We start from the raw sequence: 19,948 nt of genomic DNA on the forward strand, positions 1-19,948 counted from the left end.
TGCTGATAACACTGCTTTTCAACGTTCTGGTGCTAGCAATGCTGTTTTATTTTACGTTCTGGTGCTGATAACACTGCTTTTCAACGTTCTGGTGCTAGCAATGCTGTTTTATTTTACGTTCTGGTGCTGGTAATTCTGCTGCCCGGCTTTTCCACCCTCTGGTGCTGTGATCTGCTTCTCCAGATCCAGGTGCTGGAGATTTGCTCCCAGGAGCTCATCGGTTAGTCTGAAGGCTTATAACGTTAAAAAACGAGATTCTATACCTGTGGTAAGCACACAGCACACCCTTGTATAACTTTTCTTTTAACAACAAACAAACTTGAAATTCTGCTTCTCCACATTCTGATACTGCTTTCAGTTTCAGTTTTTTAGACGGTCGTTTATTGAAATAACAGTTTCTATCAGTAGCTAAAATGTGTGACACCAATGGGAAAAATACACATTTTACATTCAAATGCCTTGTTCAATACCTATAATTATACATATTTTTATTTATTAGCAATGATTTATTGGATGTGGGCAGTTTTTTATAACTTTTACTGCCTTGTTTCGATTGTCAGACAAGCTTTCTTGTTCTTTTCGGAGTTCTCCATCAGGACTCAGCATAAGATTATCTAAAACGCCACCTGTTAAGCAAAAGTTCATGAAAACGTACTTTATTAATGTTATATATGTTTAACTCTCAACTGTAAAGAAACTCTACTGAATCTCCGTTTTGCGTTATTTTACTTTAAGCTTTGGAAAAGTTGCTGTGGTTCAAGGTCATTCAAGAATATTTGAGTGCGTAATACAATCGCCACAGAAAGAAAAACAAGAGGGTATCCTCAATAGCCGCGGCACTTGAAATTATTTTAAGCAGGATTAGAGAAAAATTAATCTATGAGACCTTGGGCGTGGTCAAATACATCAATTGAAAGGATTTGACCTCTTGAGTCCAAAATTTTAATTGGATCTCAAATCGGTCAAAAGATGACATGACGGAGCTGTGGGTTAAAGGTATTTACTTGAGAAAAATATATAACTCAGCGCCGTTCTATGAGCCGCTCTTACGCGGCTAAAAATGTCTAAGTTAATTTTCTTTTCTGCCTTTTTTAATCCAATATTCTGATCACCGATAGTTGGAAAGTAATAAAACTTCAAAAACTAACAATTTTTTATATAAGATTATTACCAGGATGTTACTAGACTAAGAAAGGTTCAATTCAATAGATGGTTTATTTTGTGGCTGCTCATTCTTGAAGGCTATTATAAATAAAGTAACAGGTGGGAGCTGAATCTAGCTAGTGTGCCATTAAGGAACCATTCAATTTGTAATGAAACTTTAAAGAACGTTTTTACCTCTAATGAAACTTTCCGTTCATCATTTGAACTTCATCGCAACGTTTACGCTACCATCCTCGTCAAACGAAACGTTATTGAGACAAGTTCTTTCTGTATTCCATCGAAATATCTGGATTAGGTCATTGCCCCCTATTAATCCTAACCTTTAACTAGGGTAAACTTCCTTCCTCCTCTTTTCTGTTAGATCCTGGTTGAATCACAACATACATATAATTTAGATTAGAAAAAAATAATCATTCACGTGGAAACTATTTGACTAACAAGTAAATAAGCGATAGAGAAGCCAATCAAAACCGCATATTATAAGTCAGCGTGATGTTATTACTACTTTAGGCACGTTCTTAAAATTTTGATGATGTCAGAACCCCAACTCTTCTAGTAAACCAGTGAAAAATACTCAGACCCTTCAAAAGCCGACTTTCCTTTCTATTCAGCACGTACTCAGTGACGTGAATATCAGGCATGCTGTGGTTTGTTAGTGAGGTACACAATAGACTTATTACTGTCTTTTTAAGATTCGTTGTTTGCAGTAAAGTACCTGAGGATGAGGAATCTGTACAAATAATGAAAGCCACAAAGATCTTTTTTTATCTTTGGAATGAATCTTAATGTTCAGAACCTTAAAGATACACAGAACATCTCAACTTTAATTATAAGGTGAAAAGTAAATTTAACGCAAGATCTTGTACAGCATAACACTCTTGATACGCTATTTACTTTGGTGGACACGGATTCTTAATTGTGAACAAAACACTATCCTTCCTATATTCTGAGGTTTATTTTATCTGTTAAACTTTTGAAGAACAAGATATAAATATAAAATTGGTTCCACTTGTCTTTAAAGTAATTAAAAAGAACATTAAGTTAGCGGTCTCAAAATGAATTATTCATACATTAGAATATTTTTAAAGAATTTAAAGAAAATACATAAGAATCAAAGTACTTACTTTTAAAACGTTGTTTTTAGTTCACAAAATATTCTTTTTTTGTAAATGAGTTTTATCATTTTAACTGATTTGCTTACCATGAATATTATTATTCACAAGACAGTGCATAAGTAGATGCCCCCCCCCCCGCAGTGGTGTGTCTGCGGACTTACACACCACTAGAAACAGGGTTTCGATACCCGTGGTGGGCAGAGCACAGATAGCCCATTGTGTAGCTTTGTGCACAATTACAAACAAACAAAAGCATAAGTAGATATAAATAGGACACGTAAAAGAGAAAACGTGATCTGAACTGATAAAAAATGTCATTCCATCATCTGAAAAGAGGGTTACGTAAGAAAATATCAAAGAAAGTTCCTATGTTATTAAATGTGTTATGAAAAAAGATATACGTAAATAATTTTTGTTTTTTGAAAAGCACTGTATGAAACATCTTAGGAAACAAACTTTATGAAATAATACCTCCAGAAACTTCTTCGAAACAATAACATAAGAAAAAGAATGTATGTAGCAATATTTTAGTCCAGAAACAGCAAGAAACAATAGCTACAGAAAAGAATAACGTGAAACAATATCTTAAGAAAGAGGCCGAAGCAATATATTTGTAGAAGAATGCTCCAAAACATCACCCTAGGAAAATAATTGTAAAGAATAATGTCTTATGAAAAATTATTGTGTGAAACAATACCTTAGAATACTTACTGTATGAAACAATATCTTCTCCAAAAACAGAAAGAAACAATACCTCAGAAAACTTACTGTATGGAACAATATCTTCTCCGAAGACAACAAGAACAACACCTTGGAAAACTTATTGTATGAAACAATATTTTTTCCAAAGACAGCAAGAAACAATACCTTAGAAAACTTACTTTTTGAAACAATATCTTCTCCAAAGACAGCAAAAACAACACCTTCAAAACTTACTGTATGAAACAATATCTTCTCCAAAGACAGCGAGAAGCAACACCTTAGAAAACTTACTGTATGAAACAATATTTTCTCCAAAGACAGCAAGAAACAATACCTTAGAAAACTTATTGTATGAAACAATATTTTTTTCCAAAGACAGCAAGAAACAGTATCTTAGAAAACTTACTTTTTGAAACAATATCTTCTCCAAAGACAGCAAAAACAACACCTTCAAAACTTACTGTATGAAACAATATCTTCTCCAGAGACAGCAAGAAACAATACCTTAGAAAACCGATTGTATGAAACAGTATCTTCTCCAAAAATAGCAAGTAACAATACCTTCGAAAATTTATTGTAGGAAACAATACCTTCTCGAAAGACAGCAAGAAACAATACCTTAGAAAATTTACTGTATGAAACAACATCTTCTCTAAAGACAGCAAGAAATAATACCTTAGAAAACTTACTGTATGAAACAATATATTCTCGAAAGACAGCAAGAAACAATACCTTAGAAAAGAACTGAATGTATCTACTGTTTGTTAGCTTGAAGGGTGTAAGGGTCGAAATGATAACATTAAGATCTAAAGGTTTATTAATATAGACCTATGAATTTCTGAAGATTTGGCATCACGTTTTCTAGTATATTCGAGGGTAGATGACAAATTCGAGGTTCAGAGAAGAGAGCTAAAAAGATAAAGAGTAGTTTCTAGCCAATGTAGTGAATAAATCAAAGTGTTCTTTAGTGAAGTATTTGAATCTCTTTTAGCAATCGCTCATACTGAATTATTTGTTTACAAGTTTTTTGTTTTTTTTTACGTTAGTGTAGTGCAGTTAGCGTGACTGTGGACTTGGCCTACAACTTAATATAGTTTTTAAACTTATAGAACGTTAAAGGAAGAAATAAACTAATTTGTTATCGTTACGTAGAGTGGACGTTTAATTATTTTCATCAGGTATTGCAAAAGATCTTGGCAACGAAAGAACAACGTTACAACGTTCAAGATGAGCACAAAGGTGTAGAAAGAGATAGGAAACCTGCTAGATATGATAAAACAATTGAAAGAATAACGAACAGAAAGAGAAAGGGCATTTAAAGAAGATCGTGAAGAACGAGATAGAAAATTAGAAGAAGAGATAGAAAATTGAAAGAAGACTGGCAAGAATGAGACAGAAAATTAAAAAAGACAAAGAAGAACATGACAGAAATTAAAAGAGGAATAAAATAATGAGACCTACTATTTTCAAAAGAATTAAAAGCAAAAATAAGTCTGACTGACGACAAGATTATTCAAGGTTCTTCAAATGTAACTTGAAAGTACATATTGCTAAGAATTACAAAGAAAATCTTTTAGGGAATAAGAACTCCTCCCAAAGAGGAAATTGTTATAGATGTACAAAACCTGGCCATTAAAGCCAATACTATGAGGGATCAACATTTGTTAAGACTCCTAAGAGACAATATCTCAAGAATGAGTCTTCGAGCTCAACCAGATCAAAGGAACAACAAAGGGCTAACCAGACATTAGGAAATAAAAATTAGTTGAACTTTTGATGCATGGTTGAGCTGAAAATACTCTATCTGCTCCAAATGAAAGAAGGACTTCCTTGTTTAAAGAAACCGGTTTAATTGATGGGATCGACCATGATTCTACAGCTACAATAGTTAAAGGTGGTAAACTACCTCCAGATATGAATAAAGAAGAGAGAGTGATGCAAGTGAACGTGAGGATCTGACAAGAAGAAAATTAAAAGTTACCTTTGCTATAAGAAACTTTTCTATTCTTCATGATGTATATTTAATTGAAATCGAGGAAGAGTGCATATTGGGAATTGATTTCATGCGGAGAAACGAATGTGAGGTTAAGCTAGCTTCACAGTCTATGACCGTGAAATCCCTGGGTACTACATAGAAATTACTACACCAGATACTGAGCTAGTCATTGTACCACCAAGAAGTATACCAGGACTTGTTAACCTTATAATTACTTATAGTGACTGGGCTGTAATAGAACCAAACACTTCAGTATGTCGTGATGGATTTGAAAAATAAAGATGTCATCATTAGAGCCATGGACACAACAAACTGCGTATCTACAAAGAAGAACTTGTCAGCGGAACTTCAAGCCATGGAAGAACCCTGAGTTTCTGTGGAAACTACTTCTAGAGGATCACCAAGTGTATAGCCGTCTGTGGTTTCACTTGACCACCTTCAGAGGATCATCAAGCATAGAGCCGTCATTAGATTCACTTGACCACCTACTCAGGACAACAAGGGGTCAGGACAATAAGGGGTAGGACGGAATCCCATCTGTATACTACGGGTCTCGGAAAAGAAAACCATTAAAAAGATTTAGTGAATGAAAAATGTAGTGTGCGAGTTTACTTCTGTATTGGGATTGTTTAAGAGACTTCAACCCATATATTTAATGTTATAATTTATTTGTTAGCTAGAGGGAGCTGCGGGTCGTAATGATGGCGTTAAGATCTAAAAGTTCATTAATATAGGCCTAGAAATTTCTAATGCTATGATATCAAGCTTTCTAGTAAATTAGAGGTTAGATGATGAATATGAGGCTCAGAGATGATAGTCAAGAAGACAGAGAGTTGTTTCTAACGATTGAGTGGCCTAGTTAGTCTATTTTTAGAGTGAACCAGTTAGTGTATTTTTAAAGTGAACCAGTTAGTGTATTTTGAAAGTGAAAAAGTTAGTGCATTTTTAGTGAAGTATTTGAATCTACAACTAAGCACAATGTTTAAGCTTGTAGAAAAGTTAAATGCGGAACTAAACTAATCTGTTATCCTTTTGTGGGCTAGACGTTGTGTTGTTCTCACCAAATAATGTAAACTAACCCTCTAACAAAACAACAACAACAATATCATCTTATTAAAACTGTTATATACTCTAAACTTTTGATGTTCAATTCACGCCTTGTTGCATTACAGTGGAAAGAGACTTCCACTGTAAAATATAATGCAAACAATGTGTTTATTAATTTTGAGGTATATTCTACAGTTGCTTCTTTTTCATTGCTCTTCGTCATGTTTGTAGAACCAATACACGTGATAGATTCCTTTGACCCTGTACGTTTACATTTTTCCCATGTTGTTGACGAACGCTCGTGTACTATTTGTATTCAAGCGCAGACAGACGGTCTAGTAGGTAGTCTTTTCGCTGCCATAGCAACAAGAAACACAAGGCTACGCCCTACTACTTATGCGAGAAGTATGACGTCAAACTTGGGTCAACGGATTTTGATAACACTCGGATGTCCGTTCTCGCAGCCAGGGCCGTTTTAAACACTCGATTAAGTGTTCTGCATGAACAGTAGATCTGCAACTGTGTTAGGAGAACCTGATCACCTTTAGGGTTGACTCAAGGCAACAAATTAAGCCTACTTGTAGTAAATATAGTTCAGCGTCAGTGTTGACCCTGTCCGTCATGACAGAGCTTTGGAACACGGAAACATAAACTTCACTCTTTGTAAGTACCAAGAAGAAAGGCGGGCTGGTAGTCGAGTCGCACGTGTGTACGGGTCGTAAAGATACCGTGTTCGTTTAACGGAAGCTTTTGAAAGAGCGCCATTTTAAGTCTGTTGTTGTTTATCAGCTAAATTTAAGCGATCTGCTGCTGTGAAAAGAGTCTTGTTCCATAACGATGTTGTTTCCTGGCTCTTCGTGGGCAGTACTCACACAGTACCTCTCTCTCAAGATGAAATCATTTACTGCAAGTCTTCCGGTAAGTTCGATCAGGTTTTTACTCTTCTCGTCCCAGTTTCTTGGGTGATTTTTATACCAAATATAACATCGTTATACTCTAACTGTTAAGAGGTCTAGTACGATAACGTATAAAGCTCGCGGTAGTGTTAGCTTGATTTTCTATAACATGCAACTGATGTTTGTTTGCAAGCTAAATAGCGCCCCCAAGAAGCTGAGACTGATTTGTTGGTTATTTTAGAGCAAAGCCACATTTGGCTATCTGTTGTGTCTACCGCAGGGAATCGAACCCCAGATTTTAGCGTTGTTAGTCCATAAACGTACAGCTGTTCCAGATATAAAAGTGCTCAATTGCCCATTTGAGTAAAGAGAATGTTTTCTATTTTCTTCTAAAACATTACATATGATTCACCTTACTGATGAAATTCACAATGAAATTTTGTCTTCTCAGGGAGAAGATTTTGATGTGATTAGGAGTTGAAAGTATCAATGAGATTATTTTTAAAATAACTTCACATGAACCTCACTAAAAGTTTCTACGTGATCAGTTTTAGGTAAGCTAACTACACGTGTTTCGTGTACATGCTAACTTGACCTAGCTGGATTAGAGACAATTATTTTGTTAAAATTTTTGATGAATATGGGCAGGTCACGTAAAAAGATAGAAAGTCACAGGAAGCCAGTCACTGCAAAATCAAATAAACTAATTCTGTTCAGATTACAGTCAATATGAATTTAAAACATGACTTGCATCTTTACAACTGAAAACAAGGTAAAAGCAAGTCATGAAAGAAGGAATTCTGTCCAACACAACCTCATTTGAGAACGGTCTAGAACTGTACTAGCGCATATAAATGTATTCATTTTATAGATTTAAATATTTGTTTGTTTAATGAATTATTATATGGTGGCAACATTTAATGCCAGGATTTTTAATGTTTGTGGTTAAACACAAAGCTACACAATGGGCTGTTTATGCTGTGCCTACCATCGGTATAGAAACTCGGCTTTTAGTGTTATAAGCCTTCAGACTTATCGTTGTGCCACTGTGGGGGGGGGGGGGGGATTTTCTAATGTACGGCTAGTTATAGTCATGAGTTATTAACCTAATAAAAATCACTCATTACTTGGTTGTAATTAAGCACAAAGCTACACAATGGGCTATCTGTGCTCTGCCAACTATTGGTATCGAAACCCGGTTTCTAGTGTCGTAAGTCTGCAGACATACTGCTGTGCCAGTGCGCGCGGGAGGATGAATAACGAAAGAACAAGTATATTCACACAAGCCTGTAAACATTAACACGATGAAAACTTACATTCAAGTATATTCACACAAGCCTGTAAACATTAACACGATGAAAACTTACATTCAAGTATATTCACACAAGCCTGTAAACATTAACACCATGAAAACTTACATTCAAGTATATTCACACAAGCCTGTAAACATTATCACGATGAAAACTTATATTCAAGAAGAATTTACAAGTCTTCATGCTCTATTCTGTAAACAAAAAAAAACTGTCGTTCTGTCACTAACGTCCTGAACTTTGTGCAATTAGTAAATAAGGAACGTTAAACTTTGAATACTTGCTTGAAGAAAAGAAAGTGTCTTGTGAAATAAAATATAACTTGTTTATTCCATTTGTGTTGATCATCTGACGAATAAATCGTTGATTCTTTAATTGTGTTCGTTTATAATTAATTCTCTCTGTATATTATGCACTCAAACTACAGTAGATTTTTGTTCGATTTTCAGAATGTTCATTTCACGTTCAAAACGTTTGGTTCGAATGTTTCCTTGACATTTCGAAAATTTTAAATAACAGAAAACATGTATATGCTTGTTGAAGCATTACGTGTAGATAATCCAGTTAAGGTAATCAAATTATCGGTTTTCTCTAGTGTACTAGAGTCTAGGAAGAAGCCAACTCGATGTTGGTGTTTTATACTAGTTTATCTTCAGGATCCTGTCGGTTGCAGGCTTGGACTGGTTTACACATCACTATAGACTGCCTCCTTCTACAGCTAATCTTTAGGTCTTAGATTACAGGATCGTATTTAGAAATGGGCTCAAATCAGAGCAGGGAAGAAAAGGATCGTCAAGAGGATTCAAGAAGAAGTATCGATGTACAGGCCGTTTCGTTTCAACAAGCCACAGAAACGTGTGAATTTTCTAATGGTAAAGGTGGCAATGATGATGAGCATGATTGCCAGGTTTGTGTATTTCCGTGAAAATCGTTAAGTAGGTAAAAAGTTTAATAATAAAAAATAATAATTATTGAATATCTTTTGCTACAGGCCACTGGTAATGGAGATGCTAAAAAGGCAGAACCAACCAAGATTATCAAACATAAGGAAGACAACCAGAATGAGACCAACAAGAAAATTGCCAGGAAAAAATGGAAGCAGATTGCCAGGAGAGCCTTCCGAGGAAGTAGACAGAAAATGAAACTTAATGAAAGTACAGACAGCGGTGTGTCGCTCGGGTTTGACGTTCTGGAAAAGGCCAGGTCAATCGAAAACCTTGATGTAGAAGGCTTAACGCTACTACAGATTCTCGCAGTTGTAAGTATATGTTTGGTTTAATCAAATCAAATTCACCAATTTCTTCATAGCTTCAAAAAGTGGTGAAAACATCCTCTAGGTGGTGATAAATGGTGTAAATTCAAGGTAGTGTTAAGATCGGTTAATAACGAAGTTTCAACCAAAGTTAAAGAGAAGAATGAATATTGATATATGTAAAGAAAACCAAAACCTAAAAGTAAAAATCAGAAATCTATTTACGTTCAAGTGGAAAATAATAAATTTAACTTGTCAGAGGTCATCTTTCTAATACGTATTATACATATCAGTGTAACATACAACACCGAGTTTTATAAACACTAGTTAGTCTTGTCGGTTCAGTTACTTTAGGAAATAAACGAATACAACATGTATACAGTAATTATGGACACTTTTGACCTTTAGCTTTAGATCTTACCTCCATCAGGTTAAGAATGAGGTTGATTAATTTTCTTTGTTTTACCCAGAATGCCTTGGAACTAAGTGCTCCTGCCAGTGACGTGTTACTGAGGAATAAAAACAACAACTGGATACAACTCTCTGGTCATGAGGGTAAGTCCTGCTTTAGTTAGAAAAATTAAGCATTAGTCACTAAGAAAGGACGAAATAAAAAAATTAATTATTCTAGATGGTTTTGTTTTATTCACTACTGAAAACCAATAAATAACGAAAATATCTGAAGTAATAATAAAAAAAACCTTTATTTTCTCAACTATAAAAAAATGCTGCTATGGCACTAGTGTAAGTTTAGCTCGAACAATGTAGCTAAGAAGTGGCTAACAACTATTACACGGCACTAGTGTCAGTTTTAGTTCGAACAGTGTAGTTAAGAAGTGGCTAACAACTATTACACGGCACTAGTGTCAGTTTTAGTTCGAACAGTGTTGTTAAGAAATGACTAACAACTATTACACGGCACTAGTGTCAGTTTTAGCTCGAACAGTGTGGTTAAGAAGTGGCTAACAACTATTACACGGCACTAGTGTCAGTTTTAGTTCGAACAGTGTAGTTAAGAAGTGGCTAACAACTATTACACGGCACTAGTGTCAGTTTTAGTTCGAACAGTGTAGTTAAGAAGTGACTAATAACTATTACACGGCACTAGTGTCAGTTTTAGCTCGAACAGTGTGGTTAAGAAGTGACTAACAACTATCACACGACATTAGCGTCTGTTTTAGTTCGAACAGTGTGGTTAAGAAGTGACTAACAAGTATCACACGACATTAGCGTCTGTTTTAGTTCGAACAGTGTAGTTAAGAAGTTACCAACAATGTCGACTTTCAGGTAGTGCATATTAAAGATTAACTATTACCTAATCTTGTGGAGATCCTAAGTTTTAAAAAAGGCCTTTGTTTTTCATGTTTGTAGGGTCCTTAGCTCCTGCAGGACCAGGAACTATATGGAAGAAAAGAAATTCAGATGAGAGTGAAGTTCAGGCTTATAAGGAGTTAATGCAGGATAGCATGGCGGACGTGGTCCCGAAGTTCTACCGAGATGTTGAATACAACGGAGAAAGTATCCTTTAATTCATAGGTTAAAAAAAACGTTACTACATGAGCTGACTTCTTAACGCGAATTATAATTTCAAAAAGAATAAAAATACCTAATTCAATAAAATTTGAGATGAATTATGCACATTCGTGTTTAGGATACCATTTTTCAACCTCCTGAGACAATTTAATATTTTATTGTTCAAAATGAACGTATATTCTATGTTGTAATCTTAAATAAAAATATGAAAGTCAAACTAAAGTGTTATTAAATATTAGATCTTTATAAACATTCCTTTGATTATATTTAGGCTATGGCTTTTTAACTATTTGTAATCAGATTTTATGGAAATACAAGATCTCCTGTATGGCTTCACAAATCCTGCTATAATGGACATCAAGATGGGGACTAGGTATGTAATAAGAATTTTCACGTACTGTTTATATATTTGTGTTGTTCTCTAGCGCTATATAGAACACCTTAAACTCAGATACACGTTCTGTAGCTCTAGAGCTCTGTCGTGATCTTTATCTTTATAGCAATGTGATTCTATATGTAACTGTTCTGTAGTTCTATAGAAAAATTGTATGTAGCCTTATAACAGTGTACTCTGTGGCTCTATAGAAAAGTGCTGTATACCCCTATAATAATATGTAGCTCTATAGCGAAAAGTTCTATGTTTCTACAAAAAAGTAATTTGTTGCTCTATAATAAAGTACTCAATATCTTTATAACAAAGTACTCTGTAGATCTATAACAAAGTAGGTGTAGCTCTGTAACAAATTTAAGCTCTAGCTCTATAAAAAGTATTGTACAGCTTTTTAACAAAATAATCTATATCCCAAAGAGCACTATATCTCTATAACGAAGTGCTCTGTAGCTCTATAACAAAGTTCTTTATATCTCTGTACCAAAGTACTCTATATCTCTATAACAAAGTGCTTTATACCTATATAACAAAGTGTTGTGTAGCTCTGTATCAAAGTGGTTCATGATACTATAGATCAAGGGGCCAAATAATGTTTATTTTGTCTTATATCAAAAATCTCTTAATCCTTACTAAACATATTTTGTAATTTCTAGTAAATTTTTGAAAAATTAAACTGAAGTTTCATGACTCTTTCCATGTTGTACAAATGTATTTAATTGAGTATTAAGCCAATTCAGGCAGTAAAGGAATACAAGTGATTCTCTCTTGACAGAATTCTTTCTGTGTCTGTTTATTAAAGTTGCGTCGCGAATGATAAATGATTTCGCGTGTTTCACAAGATAACGTTATTGAGTATTTCAAATGACTCACAATATTTCTAGACTTACCAATCATTTAGGAAATTAACGCTATGTTTATTTTATGCTAGAACGTTTCTCGAAATTGAAGTGCAAAACACCAAGGCCAGGGCAGATTTATACGAGAAAATGGTTAAAGTCGATCCTAACGCCCCAACAGCAGAAGAAAGAGAATCTGGAACAATAACCAAACTAAGATATATGCAGGTAAGAAACTTAATGAATAAATTAGTATTTTTTAATCTATTAAACATTTTGCCAATACAGCTTGTGGTACTTCTTTCACACTTAATTCACTACAAGCGTGTGACATCCGGTTCATTTCGCAGTGCCTTGAAACCAGCATGATTGGGGTGCCATCTACTGAGAAGTTTAGAAACTTAGTTTGATAGATTTCTGCTTTTTCGTGTAGGTACATGATTCATTAACTTACTATAATTAAACAAATTAGCCATGTGATGAAAGATAGAGCCATACAGTCATTTAATGCTGCATTAAACTAGATAAGGTTTCCTTTTTTGTTGTAGTTTAGGGCCAAGTGTGGCTTACGGCTAACGCGCCGGACTGTGAACCGAGGATCCACAGTTCATGTTTCATTTCTGTAAGCTCGCGATCCACATTTTGTGATAATGGGTATGTTATAAGACATGGGTGTTAGTCATATCCCACTGTGTAGCTTTCCACGAGTATCCGAAAACTAACTGTTATGGTTTATTACATAAGTATTACAGTGCGCCTGTATGCGCTACTTTTTTAGATGCTGTATTTAGTGTTTGTTAAGAAATAACAAAACAACTCTTGGTGGAAGCTTAAACATTGAAATCAACACTCTAAGAGAAATTAACTTAATGAGTTGCAAACATTGATTTGTTAAACAGAAAGTCGTGTAAATTAAACATATTTTATGTTTTTATATATCATGAACTAGTGAGAGAGTGGAATGTCTTATATTATGTCCTTATTTATAAAAAGAAAATTAAATAAAGTTAGAAGTAACCAGTTCTTCTCTTGTCTTCTAGTTTCGAGAAAATCTCAGTTCCTCATCAACATTGGGATTTAGAATCGAAGGATTTAAGGTAGGATAATAAGATGAATAACAATGTCATTCGTCCCACTGATTAAATCTAAAGAACAGCTAACTGATGTATTTAAACTTTATTGTTGAAAGACGTAATGTGATTGGTTGGTTCGATCATTGACTAAGTCTAAAGAACTTATTTAAAAAACGGATATATTTAAACTCGGTTGTTGGAAAATTTAACGTAGTTAATTAGTTCGAAATTTGTTTAAAATTAACAGTGACAGTTCAGGTGTATATCCACGCAAGACATGTCATGGCTATTTCTGATCCGATCCAATATCAAAGTTTAAGGCTTTGAAGTATTTTGATCACTTGAGTAATGCTATAATCTAATGGACTTTTCTGTGCTTTCAACTGTTTCATTAATGAAGCAAAATTTAATGGAACTTAAGCAGAAAAATAGGTGTTGGTGAAAAGTTTCTAGAAACGTCTGACCTTGTTGTTTGGTGTTAACCATTCAGGGTCATGAGGTTTATACTTCTACATTAAACGTTTCGCTTGTTTTTTTGTTTTTTTTTAGACAGAACAGAAGACTCAGACTAAAGATCTGAAACTGGTCAAAACAAAAGAGGACGTTAGAGCTACCATGAAGCTTTTCCTTAGTGACAATGAGAAGGTGTCTGGTCAACTTATAGATAGACTGAAGGTCATACGGAAGAAATGTGAACACTCTTCTTTCTTTCATTCTCATGAGGTAAGCTTGTTATATTTATTATGGCGTTTAAAGGTCAGAAAAACCTTGATCTATAAGAGTAATCAATTTAAAATTATTATATACAAGCTGAGGCACCGGAGACATAAGGATTGAATGTAGGGTTTAAACTAATAAATTAAATCAAAAGTTTGTATTTATATCCATAATTTATTTCACACGTAATTTACTTTACATCTACTTTATTTCACACGTAATTTACTTTACATCTACTTTATTTCACACGTAATTTACTTTACATCTACTTTATTCACACGTAATTTACATTACATCTACTTTATTTCACACGTAATTTACTTTACATCTACTTTATTTACACGTAATTTACTTTACATCTACTTTAGTTCACACGTAATTTACTTTACATCTACTTTATTTTACACCTATTTAACATACATCTACTTTATTTCACACGTAATTTACTTTACATCTACTTTATTTTACACCTATTTAACATACACCTACTTTATACCTCATTACAGAAATGGTGCAACAATTACATTACTTTATTACTTCTACTAATCCCTCTCTACAGCCTCAGTGTTTGTTGATAAACTACATTACAAGTTCTTCCTTTTTCCTGGGCCAAAATAAAGAGATTTCTTGGTGAACCTACTTTGAACACCCAACATAGAATTGACCAGGTGAAAAGCAAGAAGTTTTCAAATATGGCCCTACTACTGTAAATATAGCCCTACCACTGTAAATGTGGCTCTACCATTGTAAATGTAGCCCTACTACTGTAAATATAGCCCTACCACTGTAAATGTAGTTCTACTACTGTAAATGTGGCTCTACCATTGTAAATATAGCCCTACCACTGTAAATGTGGCTCTACCATTGTAAATGTGGCTCTACCATTGTAAATATAGCCCTACCACTGTAAATGTGGCTCTACCATTGTAAATGTAGCCCTACTACTGTAAATATAGCCCTACCACTGTAAATGTAGTTCTACCACTGTAAATGTGGCTCTACCATTGTAAATATAGCCCTACCACTGTAAATGTGGCCCTACCACTGTAAAGGATCTGACCTCGTGGTTTGGAATTTATTTTTCCTGGCAAAAATGTGCATGTTTGACAAAAATATTTTCAAGAAAAAACTCAAAATCCAAACTTTTAGGAATTAAAATCGATCCAAGACTTTGTAGTCATTAGTTAAACACACAAACTTTTCCTGTACGAGCGGTCTGAGGTGGGTGGGGTCGGGTAATAATTCCCCCTTTGGTCCAGTGTATCATCCTACCAAGTTTGGTTAAAATTGGTATAAAGACCACGAAGGAGTACGCGGACAAATAAAGAAGCTTTTTGCTTAATTACAAACAAGCAAATACTTTTACATCTGTATATATATATATATGACACTACAATATCCCCACCTGTCGGAAAAATAGAACACTACAATATCCCCACCTGTCGGGAATATTTGGAGTAAGTTGATGAAACAGAATTTTTGTCGTCATAACATTTGTTAGAAACAAACAAGATATAAAAGATTAGGTCAGTAATAGCGAAAACAGTGTATGCAAATGTTATAGTAAGATAAGGTAATCATAGTTGTAAAAATTAACTAAAAAATTAAAACTTTCTATTTGATATGAATTGAAAAAATTATATATAGGTATATAACATTTCAATTATCAATTGCACTTTTTTTTCAGGTGATTGGTAGCAGTATACTATTGGTTCATGACGCAAAAAAAGTAAGCGCCTGGCTTATTGACTTTGCTAAGACGAAACCTCTACCAGAAGGTGTTGTAATTAATCATAGGAACCCATGGGCTGTTGGAAACCACGAAGATGGCTACCTTTTTGGACTAGACAACCTTATCTCGGTAAACATTTTGTTATAATAAGATCCAGATTATTAAAGGATAGACGTTCTTTTTACAGTCTTATCTCGGTTAACATTTTGTTATAATAAGATCCAGATTATTAAAGGATAGACGTTCTTTTTACAGTCTTATCTTGGTTAACATTTTGTTATAATAAGATCCAGATTATTAAAGGATAGACGTTCTTTTTACAGTCTTATCTCGGTTAACATTTTGTTATAATAAGATCCAGATTATTAAAGGATAGACGTTCTTTTTACAGTCTTATCTCTGTTAACATTTTGTACAATAAGATCTAGATTATTAAAGGATAGACGTTCTTTTTACAGTCTTATCTCGGTAAACATTTTGGTATAATGAGATCGTGATTATTAAAGGATAGACGTTTTTTTTACAGTCTTATCTCGGAGAAAGTTTATTATATTAGGAGAGACAATTTATTAAAGAGTTAATCGCTCTTATTTGTTTGTGGTTTTTTTATTTTGTTTATTGTTAAGCTTTTGTCACAGTGTGTCCTGAGAATGAAGCAACGTCATTTTCTAAAACATAAAAAGGTGTTGCTATGACTACAAGTTGTAGAATATTACCTGCACATGTTTTATTAACGCAATATTGACTATGTTCAATTTATATGTAAATAATCTTTTGAAAATTATTTAATGTAGTATTGGATTAAGCCTAGTAATTACAAATATTTTAAAGTAAATAAGATTTGTGTAAAATTGTTAGATAATTATAATATCTATAATTAATATGATGTAGAATCGACACGTTTGTAGCACGTGCTTTTGTATATATGTATTGTATGGAGACGAATATTTCAAACTTTGTCTTCATATATATTTCTTATTTAAGTAACAATTATTAATTGTTTCCGATATAGGTCTTGGAAGATACTTTCTCACGCAATACATCTTCCTCTCTTGTTGAATGACGCGCCATCTAGTGTAGGTTTCGAGTGATGCCAATAGTAGATCTTTAGTGATGACATCATTTCGTCGACTAATTGAGTTATCGTCTAGTCTCCTGTTTTGACCTACCTTCTTCGAGTAGATAGAATTTTATATGGAGTTTTGAATCCTGTGCGCAGTATGATGTGACGAAGAGGGATTTGAAAGATAGTTCAAGTGGACTAAAGACGAAGACGAGAAGCTGGTGTAAAATGTACAGCCTAACTAATAGTGTGTAATTATGTAGCATTGGCCAGAGCAAAACGCTGGACGTTTAAACCCACCAATTATAGCTTTTCCCAAATACTTAGAGAATCTCGTCGATAAAAAACACGTTCGACACTGAAGCAACATACCTTTTGAGTTGCTGAGCAGATTTCGAAACAGAAACATTTATTTTCTTAAATTCTTCGGCTCAAACGAAATGTCGTACTTCCATTACAAATTGCAAAGCTGGATCGTCAAGGTCTCTATTACTGGCTTTGGGCCATAACTTTGGAATTTTATTTAGTTTTTTATTTTTTAAAGAAAATTTATGTTACTCACACCCACCTTTTATCTTCAGAAAATTTATTCCATTTTACAAACTTTTTTAGCGTTTTGTTTTTCTTTTTTACTTGACGTAAGGTTCAATTATTTAATTTGAACATTTTAAAGCCATATCTTGTTTTACGTGTAATTTGTTGATCATTTGTAAGCCATATTATGCTTTCTTTTCAAATTAAGGTGTTGCTCCCGCCTAGCGACTGGAACAGAAATCAGTATCCTCTTAGACTTACATTTTAGTATAATACAACTTTTAAGTATGGTTTATAAACACGGAAAACGTTTTTAATGTTTATCAACATGTAATGTTTTTTTAATCTGGTGTGACTCATAAAGTAAACGTCTTGAAGTTAATAGCTAATCAACTTGTTGTATACGAACTGGACTAAGATGGAACTATCAAGCCTATTTATGTTTGTTTTAGTTCTTCTGTATTGAGTGGTTTAAAATCTCAATAACGGAAACCCTTAAGACAAAAGACAAATAGTTTGCATAGGCCTTATCATCAATGTGATATAACTTTGGGTTTTTGACATAGTTACTAGTATTAGAAACTGTATGATACACTTTAGTAGATTTAGTAATTATTATTATGGTTTAGATTACTGTCTATTAGGGTTGCTGAAAGAATACTCCCAATTGTACTTATGAAACACATTTTTTTTGTCATAGCTCCACATGAAATAAGATACTCAAATACCTTTCCAGCGGGAACATGTATTATAGTATTAGAAATGTGAAGTTCGTGTTGATGGAAGACATAATGTGAAGTTCGTGTTGATGGAAGACATAATGTGGAACGTTATGGTAGAGTAGAGCTTTAATGGACTGCAATTGCCTATTGAAAGAAAAGGAGACGACACTTCGACTTTTATTCTTTATACAAGCTCAAACGACGTCTTCTATTCCCAGAACAGGCAGTTGAAGTCCATTAAAGTTCTTTAATCTACAAGAAAACGTAATTTTGAAGACAAAGCCGTCATTATTTGAAATAAACGTTTTTGCTTGGAAATGTTGGATACAGGTTGTTTGTTGAGTAAGTAGATTGGCGAAACGTTGACGGTGCAATTAGAATGTGTTTCGGGAATCGGTGTTCGCAACGTTACGATTCTGACAAGCATTAATTGATGTGCAAAACGTGGAAGCTTACCACGGAAATGATCAATCGACAACTAAACTTATCTCTTCATCAACTGTAGCTGATGTGAACTCTGAGATGGAAAAATCTGAGTTGAATATGTTTTCTGACGCGTAAATTGTGTTTTAAATATATTTTCTTTTCTTATGTGTTATTTGACCTGCTGTTCCGAAGTTGTATTAACACCTAACTAGATATAGTAAAGATAACCTGATCAGTTGCTTACTAGGATACCTTACAACATAACTAGATATAGTAAAGATAACGCGATCAGTTTTTTACTAAGTTCTCTTACAAGAGAACTAGAAATAAAGATTATCTGGTCAGTTGCTTAGCGAAGGTTCATCTTAGTACTATACTGATATATGTTTATATTGGTTAAGTATCAGGTAATTCTTCCAAGTAGCAGTAAAGTTTGATGTTTTACAAAAAAAAATACCTGTTTTATTTTGAAGATATCCATAAATTATAGAATTCATGTTATGAATATTAATAAGAACAACGTGATCATGCAATAAAAAGTAATTACAAAAAGAAGTACATAAATAAAACTGTTCAAACTTTGGTAAACTGTTAAAAATATCAATAAGTTGTGAGCCAAAGAAGACTGGTAAAATATGTTGGAAAGATGTATTAATTTATGTGTAAATATATATTGTAGCGTAATTATTATTATTTTGTTGCTGTTTATTAAAATTGTACAAACTAGTATTAAACAGGCTATTCTTCTTCTCTTTTCTGTTTATTTCTTACACGTCGTTTCAGTGGGAATTTGTTGAATCTATGTTTGCTTGACAGTTAAATATTTAATTCCTCTAGTTTTGGGAACAATGAACTTTGATATATATTTTAAGTTCGTTTTTTATTATTTTTACCGTATAAAATTCACACTGCAAACCCAGATCCATTCACTCTACTCCACCGTAATGTTTATTGTTAGAAATAAACAAGTAAAATACAGAAACGAAACGGTGAAAAGTTAGATCGTAATAAAGTAGACTCTGGAAATAGAGGTTAACATTTGTTATAACTTACCGATGTTTTGTTAAGGTGGAAAGTAGAAAAATATGTCAGGAAGTAGTGGTTTCTTTTGAATTTCACGCTAAGCTACACGAGGGCTATCTGCGCTAGCCGTCCCTAATTTAGCCAACTCTTGGGCTACACTTTTACCAACGAATAGTTGGATTGACCGACACATTATAACGCCCCCTCCCCCGGCTGAAATGGCGAGCATGTTTGATGGGACGGGGATTCGAACCCTAACCATCTGGCCATGCCGGCCCGAAGTAGTGGTAAAAATGTAGATGTTTTTAAGCATGGCTTAATAGAAAATAGCATTTAATAATGATTAAATTATTTATAAAGACTTTTTCTAAAACAAAACACTAATTGTTTGATTTTATCGTGTGTTAGTGATGCGA

General features: G+C 33.8%; 1 protein-coding gene across 3 annotated transcripts in view; it reads left to right on the plus strand.

Moving 5' to 3' along the window:
• LOC106460100 (inositol-trisphosphate 3-kinase homolog) overlaps nt 1–19,243 on the plus strand; it is a 58,407-nt gene extending 39,164 nt beyond the window's left edge. Inside the window, exons 1-10 of one of the 3 annotated variants that reach the window (XM_013919784.2) lie at nt 6,343–6,942; nt 9,222–9,488; nt 9,953–10,037; nt 10,854–11,000; nt 11,316–11,388; nt 12,335–12,470; nt 13,283–13,339; nt 13,865–14,038; nt 15,720–15,893; nt 16,777–19,243. In XM_013919784.2, the coding sequence (XP_013775238.1) occupies nt 6,862–6,942; nt 9,222–9,488; nt 9,953–10,037; nt 10,854–11,000; nt 11,316–11,388; nt 12,335–12,470; nt 13,283–13,339; nt 13,865–14,038; nt 15,720–15,893; nt 16,777–16,827 (1,245 nt within the window). In that variant the 5' untranslated portion in view covers nt 6,343–6,861 and the 3' untranslated portion in view covers nt 16,828–19,243. Of the gene's footprint in view, nt 1–6,342; nt 6,943–8,774; nt 9,138–9,221; nt 9,489–9,952; nt 10,038–10,853; nt 11,001–11,315; nt 11,389–12,334; nt 12,471–13,282; nt 13,340–13,864; nt 14,039–15,719; nt 15,894–16,776 lie in introns of those variants that run through there. The other 2 variants (XM_013919783.2, XM_022386719.1) reach the window with 2 other exon arrangements.
• The last annotated feature ends 705 nt before the right edge of the window (nt 19,244–19,948 follow it).

This window comes from Limulus polyphemus, unplaced genomic scaffold, assembly GCF_000517525.1.
Source record: "Limulus polyphemus unplaced genomic scaffold, Limulus_polyphemus-2.1.2 Scaffold708, whole genome shotgun sequence".
Lineage (NCBI taxonomy): Eukaryota > Metazoa > Arthropoda > Merostomata > Xiphosura > Limulidae > Limulus > Limulus polyphemus.